At 49.7% G+C, this 16168-nt stretch overlaps 4 protein-coding genes across 4 annotated transcripts; 3 read left to right on the forward strand and 1 right to left on the reverse strand.

Moving 5' to 3' along the window:
• Positions 1-453: 453 nt before the first annotated feature.
• On the forward strand, positions 454-4217 carry COCMIDRAFT_6907 (uncharacterized protein; the record flags this gene model as incomplete). The annotated part of the gene is made up of 8 exons (XM_007691601.1): positions 454-522; positions 575-2292; positions 2340-2433; positions 2491-2759; positions 2809-3571; positions 3618-3776; positions 3825-3967; positions 4019-4217. The coding sequence occupies 8 exons, from the start codon at positions 454-456 to the stop codon at positions 4215-4217; spliced, it is 3414 nt and encodes a 1137-aa protein (XP_007689791.1).
• Positions 4218-4882: 665 nt separating this feature from the next.
• COCMIDRAFT_6908 (uncharacterized protein) lies at positions 4883-7780 on the forward strand (the record flags this gene model as incomplete). The annotated part of the gene is made up of 3 exons (XM_007691602.1): positions 4883-5170; positions 5255-7210; positions 7259-7780. 3 exons carry the CDS (start codon positions 4883-4885, stop codon positions 7778-7780), a joined length of 2766 nt encoding a protein of 921 aa, XP_007689792.1.
• A 581-nt stretch (positions 7781-8361) lies between these two features.
• On the forward strand, positions 8362-11133 carry COCMIDRAFT_100184 (uncharacterized protein; the record flags this gene model as incomplete). The annotated part of the gene is made up of 1 exon (XM_007691621.1): positions 8362-11133. The coding sequence occupies one exon, from the start codon at positions 8362-8364 to the stop codon at positions 11131-11133; it is 2772 nt and encodes a 923-aa protein (XP_007689811.1).
• A 1179-nt stretch (positions 11134-12312) lies between these two features.
• Positions 12313-16081, reverse strand: COCMIDRAFT_38402 (uncharacterized protein; the record flags this gene model as incomplete). The annotated part of the gene is made up of 8 exons (XM_007691609.1): positions 12313-14143; positions 14195-14806; positions 14858-15056; positions 15102-15206; positions 15256-15369; positions 15421-15634; positions 15681-15987; positions 16047-16081. The coding sequence occupies 8 exons, from the start codon at positions 16079-16081 to the stop codon at positions 12313-12315; spliced, it is 3417 nt and encodes a 1138-aa protein (XP_007689799.1).
• Positions 16082-16168: the final 87 nt, after the last annotated feature.

Consider the following 16168-nt stretch of genomic DNA (forward strand, 5'->3'; position numbering starts at 1 on the left):
TTGAACCTAACAAAAAACAACTAGATTTGTGTTTTCATGACTATTGTCGTTGTTTGGTCATAATCCGCTCTCTAATACAACGTGCATTACGTCTTCCATAGAGACGCGTAGGAACGCGCTATCACGTGATATACATATGCTCCTTTGGGTGAATAAATTCTCCCTGGTTGATAACTCCGCAACTATGAGACCCACGACTTGACTATTAGTCACATGTTAGTGCTTCCTTAACGAGTCTACTCTGGTAAAGCGTATCTGCGATTCTAAGCATAAAGTGGCATGTGGCGCTGGGTACGGCACGGGCACTAGCGCGGTTCGTAAACGCTTCCAGCGGGGAAGGAGCGCGTTCCAAATTACCTCACCCGCAACTCTCGGTGGGCTTCCAGCCTTACCCGTCGTCACCTTCAACCACACTCCTTTACAACCACAGCAGATGCTGCACTGACTATAGTCATGTCCACTAAGCGCCCGCGGGCCCATACAAACGGTGTCAATTCGAGCGGTGCTGGCCGTGATAATCGCGTAGGTTGACCGTCTCCACATGCGACCGAAAGCCTGGTTCACATGAATGCAGAACAAAAGACCTCGCCCATCTGAGCCGGACAGCAGCGAAGAGTCTTCCGCCGACGAGCGATCTGGTGCAGCGAGCGGTAGCGATACTTCGGACGCAGAAGACGAAGAGGAACGGAATGCACAAGTAATATGGGCGACACAACAAGTCCAGAAAGAACGGCGGGAGACTGCGAATAGGCAAAACATTGCAACAGATTCTGGAATAATCGAAGAGATTCAGTGTATAAACTTCATGTGCCACGAGCATTTGACCGTCACTCTGGGTCCGCTCATCAATTTCATCATAGGACACAATGGCAGTGGCAAGAGTGCTGTGCTCACTGCACTTACGATATGTTTGGGTGGGAAGGCTACAGCGACCAATCGCGCACAAAACCTCAAGAGCCTTATAAAAGAAGGCAAAGACTATGCCTCTGTTACTGTCAAGATTAAGAACCAAGGACCACTGGCGTACAAGCCATCGCAGTATGGCGACTCCATCATTGTCGAGCGACACTTCAGCAGATCCGGCACGTCAGGCTTCAAACTCAAGGACCGAAACGGCAAGCTTGTCACAAACAAGAAGGCAGAACTTGAAGATATTCTGGATGCCTTCTCCATGCAGATTGACAATCCTATGAATGTCTTGACGCAGGATATGGCAAGGCAGTTTCTCAATCATTCCACTCCAAAGGACAAGTACAAATTCTTCCTCCAAGGCACTCAACTCGAGAATCTTAATAGGGACTATCAGCAGATTGAACAGTCCTTAGAAGTAATGAATGCGAAGGCCGAGGTCAAGGAGGCTGATCTGAGTGTTTTACGGCGCCACATGGAGGAGCTGGAAAAGAAGGCGCGGAGGGCTCAGAACCTGGAGTCTTTACGGGCCAAGGAAGCAATTCTTGCAGGACAGGCTGCATGGGCTCATGTCCAGGAAAAAGAAAAGGAAGTCGCGGACGCTCAGGCCGGAGTTGAGGAAACGCAGGCTAAAATACAAGAACGGGAGCAGAAGGCGGCTGAGGCAGCAGAACGTTATGAACGTGCTGACCAGGCCTATGAGGCCGCTAAACAAAAAGTTGCCGATCTTACGGAGGAAAGAGGACCTGTCGATCGAGAGTTACAAGATGCCAGGGCACGATTTGATCATGTCAAGGCGGAGCTCAAGGAACTTCAATCTGATGAACGGCAAGCTCGAAGCGAGTTGACTGCTAAGCGATCAGAAGTGGAGAAATACGAAAAACAAATAGAGCAATACCGACAGCGACAGGCGCAAGCTGATAACGGTCTTTACGCCGAGAAAGTCCGTGAGCGTGACCAAGCCATGGTCGAGTGTGACAGAGCCAGAGAGGCGTACGCATCCCATGACGTTGGTCGCCCGCAACTGCTAGCCCAGCTCGAAGCGGCTAAAAGAGAGCTGGCAAGTGCAAACCAAAAAGTCCAAAATGCGCGCGAAGACGCAAAGCGCATCCGAAGCGTCATCTCGAGACTGGAAGGAGGCCAGGGTGACTGGATAGATGGATTTGCAAATCCCAGTAGACTCAAGGCATTACTGGACGCGATCAAGTCGGAACGTCGGTTTCGAGAGCCGCCGGTAGGACCTATCGGCCATCACATAAAACTGCTAGACCCTAAGTGGGGTCGCATATTGGAAAAGCAGTCTGGACAAGCGCTCAATGGCTTCGTCGTCACTAGCAAGCATGATCAAAGTCTTTTATCTACATTGATGAATAGGACAGGCTGGTGCGTATTCTGCACCTAAGCTTCACAAGACATACTCACAGCCCCAGGTCCGCGCAAATATACATTGGCAAACGTGCTCCAATTGATACAAGTAACCATGAGCCTGACAAGGATCTCTTGACATGGATGAGAGTATTGACTGTAAGCGCAATGTGTGTGTGAGTATTGTAGGGGAGATTTCAGCTAACTGATACCTAGTTTGACGATGATCTTGTTCGCAATCAGCTCATCATCAACCAGTCAATCGAACAAACTGTACTTTTTGAAAACATGACAGAGGGTTTTAGGCTACTGAAAGATGGTGGGCCACGTGCCAAGAATGTCAAAATGTGCTTTACATTTGCGGATGGCGATACTCGGAGAGGTCGAGTATACCATTACAGCAATAACGGCCAAGTCAACGACAGTCCCATCCTAGAATTCACGGGGAACCTGCGCATGCAAGTCGATCAAAATGCTCAAATTCAGTAAGTAGCTTTGCAAAGTTTCCGGGAAAATGGGCTAAGCGATGTTCAGAGAGGAGCGAACTCGTCTGACGCGAGTTATGGGAGAGATACAAGTTCTTGAGGGGAGTGCCAGACAGTTGCAAGAGCGGGTCAATGAGTGCAAGCGTCGAGAAGTTGACCACGAACGCGAGAAGAAAACACTCAAGATTGCAATGCAACAGGCTTCGGATAACTTGGACCGGCTTGAAGGTGAGCTGAGCGAGGCTACTCCCGACGCATCAGCCATTGAGGTTGCCAAGGAAGCACTTGAGACTGCGAAAGAGGAATTCAAAAGTCGCGAGGGTGTGTTTGAAGACATAACAACGCGGAAGTACGAACTGAACGAGAAGAACCGAGCGAACAAAGATGACATGGACAAGAAACAAGCCAAGGCAGAGGAACTCGATTTCAAGCTGAAAAAGGCAGACATGACTGTTCGCCAACTCCAAAATAAGCGGGAGGATGAGCTCCGGGAGAAGAACGAATCTATTGCGAAAGTTGAAAGGGCGGAAGCAGTGCGCAAGGAATGGGAGAATAGTGTGGAAGAGTTACGCAAAGAACTGGAGGAGGTAATCGAAGGTGCTAGAGGCGTCTGCGCGGAGCGGGTTCCTGTGCCGGCAGGAAAGAGCTCTGAGGTACTTGGACAGATGTTGGCAAAACTAGAGGCAACAAGGAAAGCGTCGGAGAAGGAACTCGGTGGGTCGCAAGATGAGCTGCTACGAGCGGCGAATGAAGCGAAGAGGCAACACAAGGATGCAATGCAGGAATTCGATAACATCAGGGATTTGCGTAACGTAAGTCAGGCCGGATGTTTTGGGAGACCTAGCTGACCTGTACCAGCAACTGATCACTACCCTCAATAATCGACGCAACCGATGGAAGCAGTTTAGGTCTGGTATCTCTGTTAGAGCACGTGTCACTTTCAATTACCTTTTGAGCGAACGAAAGTTCAGAGGCACATTGAGTATCGATCACCAGAAGGCTCTTCTCGACATCCACGTAAGTGCAACAAACTCTCTTGTTTGGTGTATTGCTGACCTTGTCCAGGTTCAACCGGATATCATGGAACGAAGTGGGGATGGCAGGCAAACAAAGACACTTTCGGGTGGAGAGAAATCATACTCGACCGTGTGCCTCCTGCTTTCACTGTGGGATGCAATGGGCTCTCCAATCCGCTGCCTTGACGAGTTGTGAGTAGGCCCGGAATCATGTTGTATTGTGCAGACTGACAAAGTATGCAGCGACGTTTTCATGGACAGCGTTAATCGCGAACGGAGCATGAACATGATCATTCAGGCAGCGCGGCGGTCGATCGGCCGACAGTTTATTTTCATTACGCCTCAGTCGATGAGCCAGGTTAACCAGACATCTGACGTCAAGATCATCAAGATGTCTGATCCTGAGCGGGGACAGACGGCGCTGAGCATGAGCCGGGGTTGAGGAGGGTGTTGAAGTGGGTGCGAATAGGGTTTCGCTAGTACTGGACATTCTCCTGGCGGTCAGGGAATTTAATCGCAAAGTGAGACGTGGAGTTTGGCAGGGTTTCCATCTATGTTTATACCCACTTGATAAGGGCGTTGGATGGTTGTAGGTAGTAAGTATGGAAGTTGCTGTGGCGTGGCTCCTATACATCCAGATTGGGGTGTGGCTCCGCTGGCAACAAATGTATACATGCGCGAATTTTTCATGTTTCCAAATATGCCGGAGAGAGTCGTGTCATGTACTGATGGAGTCGTGTGGGCTTGTCTCAGATGCATGTGCCAAGGGCTGATGGCCAGGGCAAAGGTTCATGTGGTGGTGGTGGGGGGGGGAATGGCGTGCGAGGCAAAGTGGCGGCGCGGGCGGCGGTTGCGCAGGAAACCAGGCTGGTGTGATGTGCAAATGCAAAGGAAAGGCAGGGCGGATGTGCACCGGGATAAACCAGGGTCTCTTGGCCGTCCACGTCGATTGGCAGCACCACCACAACACCCAAACTTGACGGCTGCGCACATCTCACATCCATACATGTAGGAGCACGACTGCCGTGCTGCTTCTGCGCCTGGTCCTCCACCCTCCCCCGGGACCTTGTATGCCGCAAGTAGTACTGCTGCTGGACTCACCACACCATGGCCGACTCCCCGCTCTCCACCCCCGGCACGCCCACCACTGCGTCGCCGCTGCCCTCAGACGCCGATTTTGCTCGCTCATTTTCGCCCTCGCAGGACGATGCGCAACTAATGGGCTCCCAGCCATCGCCAGAGGATGTGTGGACGAGTACGCCTGCGCCGGGTGCGGTGGGCGCGCCGCCCTTGACTGACCCGGCGCCAGCACAAAAGGGCAAGGCAAAGGCTTCAAAGGGCCCGCTGAAGCTGCTGGATCTGCCCGTGGATATTTTGAAAGAAATCATTCACCAGGTGAGTAGACATCCCCCCCACTGGGCGCAGCCTCCGTCGTGGTCTGCCCATGGCGCGCGGGGATGCTGACCGTTCACTCTGCAGCTTCCGCATACCAACGACTTGACGTCGCTATGTCTCTGCCACTCGGCCCTTCACCGGCTGACCATACCCTGCATCTATTCGCGCTTCGACATTGTATGGCCCGACGAAAGTACCCACAACGAGCCCCGTGCTGGCGTTGACGCTCTCACGTACGGCCTCGCGACCCTGGTCATGGGCGATGATTGCTTCCCCCACCAGCACCGCCTGAGACTGCAGGGACAGACGCCAACTTCACTCCTAAGGACCGCCACCGACCCATACCCGGTCCCGCAGCGCCGATTCGGAAACTACTATGGACAGTTTACAAAGAAGTTTTCGCTAGGCAATGGGCCGCAGGCATGGGTTCAAGAGTACATGATCACCAAGGAGGGCGGCAAGATGCTGGGCACATTGGTAGCGCTTGCTGTTGCGCGCATGATCAACCTCGAGACCTTTGTGTGGGACATGCCAACTGGTGTGCTTCGCGATGTTTGGCTGGCGCTGTCGAGTCTCGCACACAGGAGTGACGGTGAAGAATGCCGTCTCGAGCGGCTCTGGATCCGATGGCATGACAATACTATCGATGCGCCAGTTCCCCCACCAGCGCCACCTATGATCCTTAACAATCAGAACCTACCCCCGCCTCCCAACACTACACATCCAAGCGGCCTCGGTACTGTTCAACTGCCCATTATTCCAGTCCCACAATATCCGCCTACAAGCCTGTCCGCGCTGGAACGAGTCGAACACCCCACCTTCTCCGTGATCCCCGCTTTGAAAAGCTTGAGCGTCCTCGATATTGACGAACTGCCGTACCTCGATGAGATGAGCATTCTGATTGCACGATCACAGAAGAAGCTTCGCGAACTCAGGATTGGAATCGCGGCGCATGCCCAGCAACGGGACTGGGTGACCGTGTGGGAAGGTGAAGGTCTGCAGCAGGTCGACTACAGCACGACATCAACGGCAGCATGCTCAATAGGCGAAAAGAGATTGGGCGGTGTGTTGGGTATTCTCGTTGGGCGCATACACAATATGCGTCATTCAGAAGAGCCGCCTTCCCAAAAACAGGGTGCTGCGGGGGTTACAGAGCGGTCAGTTGAAGCAACACCGATGAAATCGGCTGTATCACAGCCTTTGCCATCTATAGCCTCGCTCTCATTGCATGAACGCGAAGCCGACCAAGATGTGGATCACTTTGGTAACCCAATGGACGACACGTCTCTAACCGAAGGAGTAAGTCTGTTCAACGATGACCAACCTGCAGGTGCAGAACCGGCCCCGCAGCCGGCACATCAAGACAAGCCAGCCTCCAATGCTCACACCAGGCCTTCACCGCATAGGCAAAACACCAATGCGCAAGACCCATCTCAGGATCCTGCAGAGCCCTTGTTGACTGGTCAGCTGAAGCTTGAGGTTTTGGAGCTGGAACGGGTCCCCCTCTCTGTCCCTGTGCTGCGCAGAGCCTTTGATTGGTCCATGCTATCTACCCTGACTCTTCTGAACTGCAGCAACCATGAACAATTGTGGAAGATTTTGAGAAGAGCATACACGCCTCGCTCTGCCTACCCTGGCTCGCCATCATCGTCAAAAGCATACAAGGCTTCGTACACCCTACGCTGTGAATATCAACTGAATCTGAAGCGGATTCATACCAACACAGTCTCACCATCGCTCATTTCTTTCCTAAAAGAAACCTTGGCACCCAACAGCCTCGAGGTCCTCTTCCTCCAGGAAGGCCGGTCGTACTCATCTCCTGTAACAGTAGATGCGATATACAAAGGGCCTTTGAAGAGACACCGAGCCAGTCTAAAGAAATTGATGATTGACAGTGGGGAGAAGGGGCCTGACGGGCACACAACTACAAGCTCCAGGTGGAGGCGGTGGATGCTGAACCGGGAAATCTTGACCTTCATAACCAGCGGTCGCATGAATAGCTTACGAGAACTGGCAGTGTCGATTGATTACAAAGACTGGGTATGTTATATTTGACCCTTATCGAAGGGCTTGGCTAACATCAGACAGCATCATTTCCTCCAACGTCTTCCGTACATTCCTCATATCCGCTCTTTGTACATTCCATTCATAGCCGACCACGCTCATGGAAGCAACATTGATCCGCGCGAGCTCGCTTACCAGATTCTCGACATTGTGCACTTGCGACCGGAAATCGAGCTGTGTTATATGGGCCTGTCCACGAAGTGCTTTGAGATCCTGGAGAACCGGCCATCGAACTATGACTTGCGACATGACGGTATGCACACTGATGGTAGTGGCTCTGCATACGCCACACACGATCCTATGCTATCTGATGATGAGAGCGAAGCCACCGAGGATGATGATGACGACAGCATGGATGAAGGCGCAGTACCACCTGGGGGTGACGAGACCGAGAGCGATGTCAGCGACGAAGCGGAAGGGGATAGTGACGATGAGTCCTTTATACAGGACTCGCAGAAAGGCCCAAAGCTCAGGGTCAGAGAGATTCTCTTCTATGAGGAGCGAGTAGAGGCTTTCAGACGGCGACATGGTGTGTTGAGACCATGATGAAGACAGGACTACGACACAGGTATTGGCAATTGTTGTAAGTATTTCACGGGATATTTTAATGATGATGCGATGGAGCAACGGCGTCGGATGGCGTATATGGTAGATATCCTTGGTCGGGTTGCATGATACTAGGCATGGTCTCAGGACCCCGGATTTAAAGGAACTGAGAGCGTGCAATGGCGGTGTGCGCTTTCCACGTCTATATAGTAATAGAATTTACGATGGCAGGTCTATGCAAGATATGATATCTTCGGACGCTAACTCGGTGATATTGTATTGGCGAACTCGAAGACGTATCAATATCTTGTCCTTTTTACTGCAATAGACATACCACGTGAATACGCGTTGCACTTGGTCCGTGCTTCATATGGGATCGCGACCGACCCTTGCGTAGGCGGGCGGACCGAAACCAGCCCACCCTGCGACAACAGTTTGCCAAACGATATGGTGAAAAAACAGCCAATTCCAAGAAAAGACCTGATAACTTTCACGTGTCCCGCATGCTCATGAAGCCACCTACGCTACATCAAACACACCGGTAAACAATCGCATAGCGGGGCCTCCGCAGCACCTCCGCAATGGACCACTCAACCCTAGTCTTCGCATCCGTCTTCCCCGTCCTCTCCTTCTCGCACAGCACGCCCACACCGATTGCAACACCGGATCTGGGTTCCACTGCACCGGGCACTTCATTCGGGAATCCCTATGCTCTGCGCAATACCGATACCCGTGGCCAAGGACAAGGCCAGCACCGAGCGGTCAGGCGCAACAGTGCATGGAGCTGTGCAACGAGATTCCTGAGTTTGCCAAAGGATGTGTCTATTGCCCCACGAATTCAAAGGACGAGGGAGGTGGAGGACGCCCTAAACTATTTGCTGGTTGGAGAAGGCAAGGATGAGGATGCCAATGAAGAAAGCCTGGTGGAATGGTATACAAATGAATGCCGCCTGCACTTTGCAAACCATGTGAGACCGGGATTGAAGCAACTCTGGCAGGAAGAGGTTGATCTGCGCCGTGCTTGGGATTTACTCGACGAGACACAGCATATCCTTGAACAGGCCCAGAACGTGTACCTTCAACCCTTCACCGAGCACTTGTTGCAAGTTATACAGCAGAACGCAAGTAGTTCGACGCTTCACCCGAACACGCATACGCAGACGAACGAGTCTGATTCTGTGAGCGCAGCGGATTGGAAGTTTCGAAGCGATATACAGGCTGTTTTTGCGTACTGCCTGCCTCGGCAACGATACTCGAAGACGCTGAGTTATGTCTTGTACGATGCGGGATGTAGGCTGTTCCGCATCTACAACCGACATGATGGTGTGGAGACTAGGAACATGTCTCATGACACACAACAGACCAGGAAGCGAATGACAACTTTACTACAAGGGCTGGAGCGCATCGGACTCGGTGGTGACAGTACCCAAAAGGCCTTCGCCCATGCCATGACAAAGCTGATTGATTCCTTCATAGGAAGCCACTATCTTAAGGTTGACTGGTATTCCAGAAAGACGATTGTGCCGCAGTTGAAAATGTGGATCCAGGACGGCTTTTGTCCGCTCGTCGAACTAGTATTGGAATGCCTGAGATGCGAACAGAGTAATATCCTGCCGACTGAAGTGTCTTCGTGGCAAGAGATGGCGCTGGGCAGGTTGGGTAGAGCGCGAGTCGACAACTTGTTTGATTTTGTCATCAATTGGGACAAGAGTATGGGCGCCATCCTAGATATCAAAGAGTATCTCAAGGTGGCAAATGCAAAACAGCATCTTACGTCAAGCTTTTCACAACAAGTCTCAAGACGTCTACTTCATCCTGGAGCCACGACAACATACATCCTAAATGTGTACATTTCCATTATTCGTTCTTTCCATGAGCTGGAGCCTAAGGGAGTGCTGCTCGAACGAGTAGCAAGACCAATTCGGCGGTATCTGAAGGAGCGAGATAACACAGCCCGTATCATCATACTGAGTCTGCTTACTGATCTCAAAGACGATACCGGCAGCAAATTCTCTTCCAACAGCGAGTTATCATACGAAATTGCAAGTGAGATGGCTAAGCCAATTGCAAGTTTTGGACAAGACGCCGACGAAGAACTCAACTGGAACGACATGAATTGGCAGCCGCTACCGCAAGATGCTTCACCCGACTACAAGAAGTCAAAGGTCGAAGATGTCATTTGGTTCCTCTTGACTTTGTGGGAGAGGGACGACTTTATCAATGAGCTAAAGAACATCTACGGAGAGCATTTGCTCAAGTGTCAAGATCCCGAGTACGAGAAGGAGATCCGACTGTTGGAGCTTATAAAGGTGCGGCTAGGAGATGACAAGCTACAGGCGTGTGAAGTCATGCTTCGCGATATGCTAGAATCCAGGCGTATCAACAGCACGATACGCACAACCTCTAGCGTACCGGCTTCAAACTCGCTGGTCACACCAGATCAACGTAGTAGACAGCCTCGAACACCGGATGGTCGTCAACCACGAACGCCACGGCCTCGCCGTCCAGCAAGATCAGCCAAGAAAGCCACACCTTCTGCCCCAACTTCTGCACCATCACCAGGCCCGACACTCAACGCACAGATTTTATCGTCGTTCTTCTGGCCACAGCTCCGTGACGACACGTTCCAAGTACCTGAACAAATCAGTGCATTGCAAAAAGAGTACGAATCACGCTTCGAACGCATCAAAGGCATGCGTAAGCTGCGCTGGATGAACGCCCTGGGGACTAGCTCCATAACCCTCACCTTTGAAGACCGTACCGAAGACTTTGACAACCTCACTCCCTGGCAAGTTAGCGTCATCCACGCCTTCCAGCCGCAACCTGGCGAAGAAGAAGAAGACAATACCGCCAGGAAAACTGGCGAAGGCACAACCCGCACAATCTCCCAACTTGAATCCCTCCTCCAAATGGACGAATCCCTCCTCCACCAAGCCCTCAGCTTCTGGGTCGGAAAATCCATCCTCCGCTTCCACCCACCATCAACCTACTCCGTCATCGAGTCCCTCCCAAAACCCACCTCGCAAACCGGTGCCCACGACGCCGACGCCGCTGCTGCCGCCGCAGAAGAACTCGCGACCTTGCAAGCGGATCCCGGTGCCGCTACCACGACCATCAAATCACAATCCGAAATGCTGAATGAAAAGAAACATGTGTATACGGCGTTTATCATGGGTATGCTGACGAACCAGGGGAATATGGATGTCGGGCGCATTGCTATGATGATGCGGATGATGGTTCAGGGAGGGTTTCCACATGGGGCTGAGGAGGTGGGGATTTTGCTTGAGGAGTTAGAGGGCGAAGGGAAGGTGATCAGGGTTGGTGGCGGGGTTTGGGGGGTTAGGAAGGGGTAAGCTGCTTGGATTGGGGGTTGGGGGGAAGGCAGGGGGGCGGTTTGATAGATGAGGAATGGAATGATTGATTTGATCGTTGTCTTCTTTCTTGTTTTCCGAGGGAGAGACAGGCATCTTTTGCATGACAAGATACTTTGCTCTATTTTGCTTAGAACAAGGCTTTTTGTAACTACTGTTCTCTTTTTTTTTACATGGTCAATTAGCCTCAAGTAAATGGTGGGAAATGTGGGTTGATTCCATCAGCCTCCACCTAGTCCATCTCACTACATAATTTTCGAGCAAATTTCCAATTTTACCTCATTCTTCGCATTTGAATGAATGGTTGTGTACGTCTCTGCCCTTTCCCTAGTATCGTTATTCTGCACGGTATGTGTTTTACTAGTTCAAAGAGTGATAGGCGTAGAGATGCGAGTGTAGAAACTAAACTCTACAGTTCAATCAGTTTGGGTTGCAGTAGGTGGTGCGTATTGTTGTAGATGTGAATAGAGAGTGTGAGTGCCCAGGGTGTATCGTGTGATTGGGTTGTAGTGTGAAGAAGGAAAAGAGCGCAAAAGGGTAAATGATAGCGAATGGAAGATGACAAGGAAGGTTGTTGCTTGATGTGATGTGGCATTGTGGATTCACCAGCTCTGTTAATGCATTTCGGCATGTGTCGTAGGGTGCATATTATCATGTAAGGGGTTTTCTTCTTCTCTTGGTTTTTGGAAGCGGGCTTATCACATAGTTCTTGGGGAAAGAAGCACGTAGTACATTGCAAATATGGTTTAACCCCCAATGTTTGGTACCTCGACTTATTGCATCCTTTAGCTGCATATCACGATCGGTCTTGGAGGGGCTTCGTGCACGAAGAAATTGCGATTTAATTAACTCTAAGAAGCTCTGCGCTCATTAGCCATGCTAAGATATCAAGATTCTTTGTGTACTTACGGATAGCGCCTAGCTACTTGAAGAATACCGGATTCTTCACCAGCCCAGTCAAACCAGCCAAAGAACGAGCCGAAAATTAGCTGAGGAACGAGCCAGAAAAAAACCAGATCAGCCAGAGAAAGAGCTAATGGAGGGGTATAGCTTAAGCAATAAATGGATAGAGTAAATAGAGCTTAAGCTACACCCCCTTTCAGCACCACTAGCTAGGCTATCAAAATTTACCTATTTCATATATGACATTACGATCCTGCACTACTTGACGACCCACCCATCGTCTTTCCGTTTGCAGCATATCCATTCACGACTTCTTTTCAACTGGATACGATGAAGATTCCGTCCTAGGTCTTCAGTCCGATAAACCTTTTGGTCGCCATTCAAGAGCATGTCGATCAAGTCGCCTCGCTGATTAGCGAAGAGGAGCATCAATCTCTTTGCGCCGTCTCGTCGGCTCGCAACAATTTCGATGTTTTCTTTCGTTATTAGGCCTTCGAGGTCGCAATCTTTGAGAAGGACTAGTGCCACATCTTCTGGACTTCCCTTCAGAATATACTTCACTACCGATGCTGCTATTGGTAAATCTTTCCTTCGCCGACGCAGGAAACATTCAATCAGGCGGCGAGGATTGTAAGAAGTAAAGATCACAGCCCTGAGTGTATTTTCAGTGATTGTGATGTCTTCGCCTAGTTCATCGAGAAGCTGCTCGATCAATCCCACGACTTTATGACTCCTTTCGGTTTTTGTATCGAGCTTGTCCGGTTCTACCCAAGCCTCATTCCTGCCCTGGCTTTGAAGAACCTGGGCTAAGCGCAGCGTGTTTTTATCATTTTTGATAGCTTCTTCTACCATCTCTTGTGTGATCCTGGCGTTTTCCCTCATGCTACTCAAAAGGAGTTTGGTTATCTCAACAGATTGGTCGTTTCTTCTGAGGGCTGCCAGAATCATCCCTTGTGTGATGTCAACATCTTCCCACGAGTCAAGCAAAACCTCTACTGCTTCCAGGGGGATATTTGAGACAGTCGCTGCCAATACCATACTCTTACTCTGTCCATCTGCCTTCCACCGGTCGACAAGGATCATTGCTATATCTTTGCAATCTTCAGGAGCAGCGTTCTTCAACACCTTTGTGGCAAGCGTAATTCCAAACTCCTTTTGTGATACCAGATGAGAAAGTATTGCGAAGCTTCCATTTTCAACCGCGAGATCTCCGATACTCTCACCTCTCACAGTTGTGTAAGGTACTGTAAGCGCTTCGCTGACAAAAAGTTCTTTTCCCAATTCCTCGAAATCAAAAGCACAGGCAATGAATAACCCAAAAGATTGTGATGGCGAGCTGCTGCTGGGTTCACAACGCCGAATCAGAAGTTGTTGCACCATGTAAACAGATTGATCTGCTACGGTATGAGCGGTAATGTCCCGCATCCAGAGAGCCATCAATGAACTCTCCCCTTTGTCTCTTTCATCCAAGAAGAGATGTTTCAAAACGACGCTCAAAGTGCCCGATTTTCTACGATTTCCCGCTGCTCTGCAGTGAGTAGGCCAGTAACATTGTGCATAATCAAGTGCTTCAACTACAGAGGGTTCAATCTCGAGTGTCCATCCAACATGACGGAAGAGCTTCTGGGTTGTTGGCTTTGGATGTTTACATAGTACGATCCAGAGACATGCTTCCGTTATCATGTTGTTGCATGATGGCTTGCTGAACTGAGGACTTTCTTCTAAAAATTCTCTCACGGATAGATGTGCGAAGCGAAATGTGTCAAGCTGTGAGTCGTGAACAATGAAATTGTTGCAGTACTCAAGAATCGTTTCTAGAGAGATCGGGATCTTTTTGTCTTCATGAGGAATTGTCGTTACCGCGGCTAGGAACCGATCGGTTGGAAGCGTGGTTCGAGCTGATAACAACCAGCAGAGGGCATTTTTGAAAATGGTCTGTCGATAGTCGCCTGGTATTGTTGAAAGCTTGTTGTAGACTTGGTTGTACTGCTCACGCAGATCAGGCGGAAGTCGACCCATGGCATCTCTGATGTCGCCATCTTCAGTGAACAAACAAAGATATTGCAATTGCATGCTGGCCCAACGAAACCTAAGGAGGATGTCAAAATCAACAAATTTGAGTATGTGTAATCAGACCTACATTCCATGAGCATTTGCGGTGGTTTTGGATATAATCAGCTCCTTGAGCTCATCCCGCGAATTGCTACGGCATAATAGCTTTCTACGCTTAACCAGTTGTTCTGTCTCATTCTTGACAAACCGTGCAATATCGCTCTTGTTCATCCTAGAGTTGATCTCTAGATTCGGGTAGTTTTTCAATTGCAATACAATATCTTGGTCATTTCGGCTCGAAACGAAAATCTTGACCAGGCTAGATGCGTTTTTGAGAATCATCTCCAGATACTCAAGCAACTCCCATCGAGTCTCTGGATCGCATTCGTCCATGGCATCTATGATAATCATCGTCTGGGGGTAGATTTCGATGAGCTCCGTGATGAGGTCGCAAATATCTGTCATGTCGGGCTGTCCGGACGAAAAGCTTTGGCTCTCTTCCCTCTTGTACATATCGACTGTAGGTTTTAGAAGAGGCATCCCCAACTCTATATTTGATAGTTGGCGCGCAATACTAGCAAGTATTCCTCTGGGGTTCGATCGTAAAGGCTCTGCTGGATTTCTTGAACAATAGAAGAACACTGGCTGCGGGCTATTTCGAGCCTGAAAATCCTTCATCGCATCTTCGATTACAATCGACCTAATAATATCAGCAAATTCTTCACGAATAAACGGTGTATGAGAATCTCACACAAGTTTACTCTTGCCTGATCCAGCGATCCCATGGAGCCATAAAATGGAAGATGCGCTGTCATCCTTCCATTTCTTGAAGATGGCGTCATCCAGAAGCCACATCCCTGTTCCAGGTAAGAGATCTTTCTTGACTTGTTTGTGGTGTCCCATATAAGGCTCAGAGGAGAGCCATAAAAGAATCTTCGTGCGCTCCGATCCTATATATGTGAGTTGCTTTCCAATCGAATACCACGGTCACTTACTTTCAAGATTGTCTTGCACATGCTCAAGATTCCGATCGATTCTCCTCAGTGGCCCATTCATGGAGTTCAGTAGAGCTGCTAGCTTATCGTTTTTCTCGATGCTATCTGCCAAAATTGTTAGTGAATTTGATGATTAAAAGCAGCTAGTACTAACCATTTCTCTCGGCTAAAGATATCCAGTGCTTTACCTGCTCTTCTGCTCTATGAATCTCATCTAGAGTTGACTCGAACCGTTTGTCGAAAAGAAGAGCACTCTTTATCATCCGCTCTAGTAGTTTTCGTTAAAAGGTATGCTCTCTAGGTAGATGATGAAACTTGCTTGCAGTCCCCTGCTCAAAGTATGCTATTATGCTGGATAGGTGGAGAAGGATCTTCGAATATAGCTTGACTAAAGCTCTCAGTAGCGCTTCATAAGCTGCTGATGAATCGTAGATATAAAGAGCCTCTAGGATGGTATAGCGACAAATCAGCTCAGATATCCAAGTAAGATCCTCTATGACCAATGACATTTTGTTAGTATCATTCACGGCAACCTGAAGCCGCGTTAGTATCTTTCATGAAACCCAATGCATCACTCACTTGCAAGATGAAGCGAATACCCGCCCAAGGAAGCGCAGCATGTGTGGGGTCGTACTGAACAGCCACATCTCCAATCTCCTTGAACACATCAAGCCATCGAAGAAATTTCTCCAAAACATCCCTAATTATGACCGTTTCTCCGCTCTTGCGAGTGTACTTCCATCTCGATACCATGAACTGATTTCTTGATGTTTCGGCCTTCTCGCGTAAGTCTTTGAGAATGTCGATCTTCTCATGTTGGGCAAAGTTGATTCCGTGCTTGTGTTCGGCAGGTAACTGGGCTATAGCCTCAGTCCAGAGATTGGTGCTGAAGCGACGAAAAGTATTAGTGGACGCATGACTAGGCGATTTGCTCAATGGACATACAACGCGTTGGATTGTGGAACAACTAGTGTAGCCATGGTATGGATAGACTATGAGAAACAGGGTGTTTGAGGATGCAAGCATGCCCTTTAGGGTTCTCATGAGAGGAGAGAACCAAGGCGTTT

This window comes from Bipolaris oryzae (assembly GCF_000523455.1).
Source record: "Bipolaris oryzae ATCC 44560 unplaced genomic scaffold scaffold_104, whole genome shotgun sequence".
NCBI lineage: Eukaryota > Fungi > Ascomycota > Dothideomycetes > Pleosporales > Pleosporaceae > Bipolaris > Bipolaris oryzae.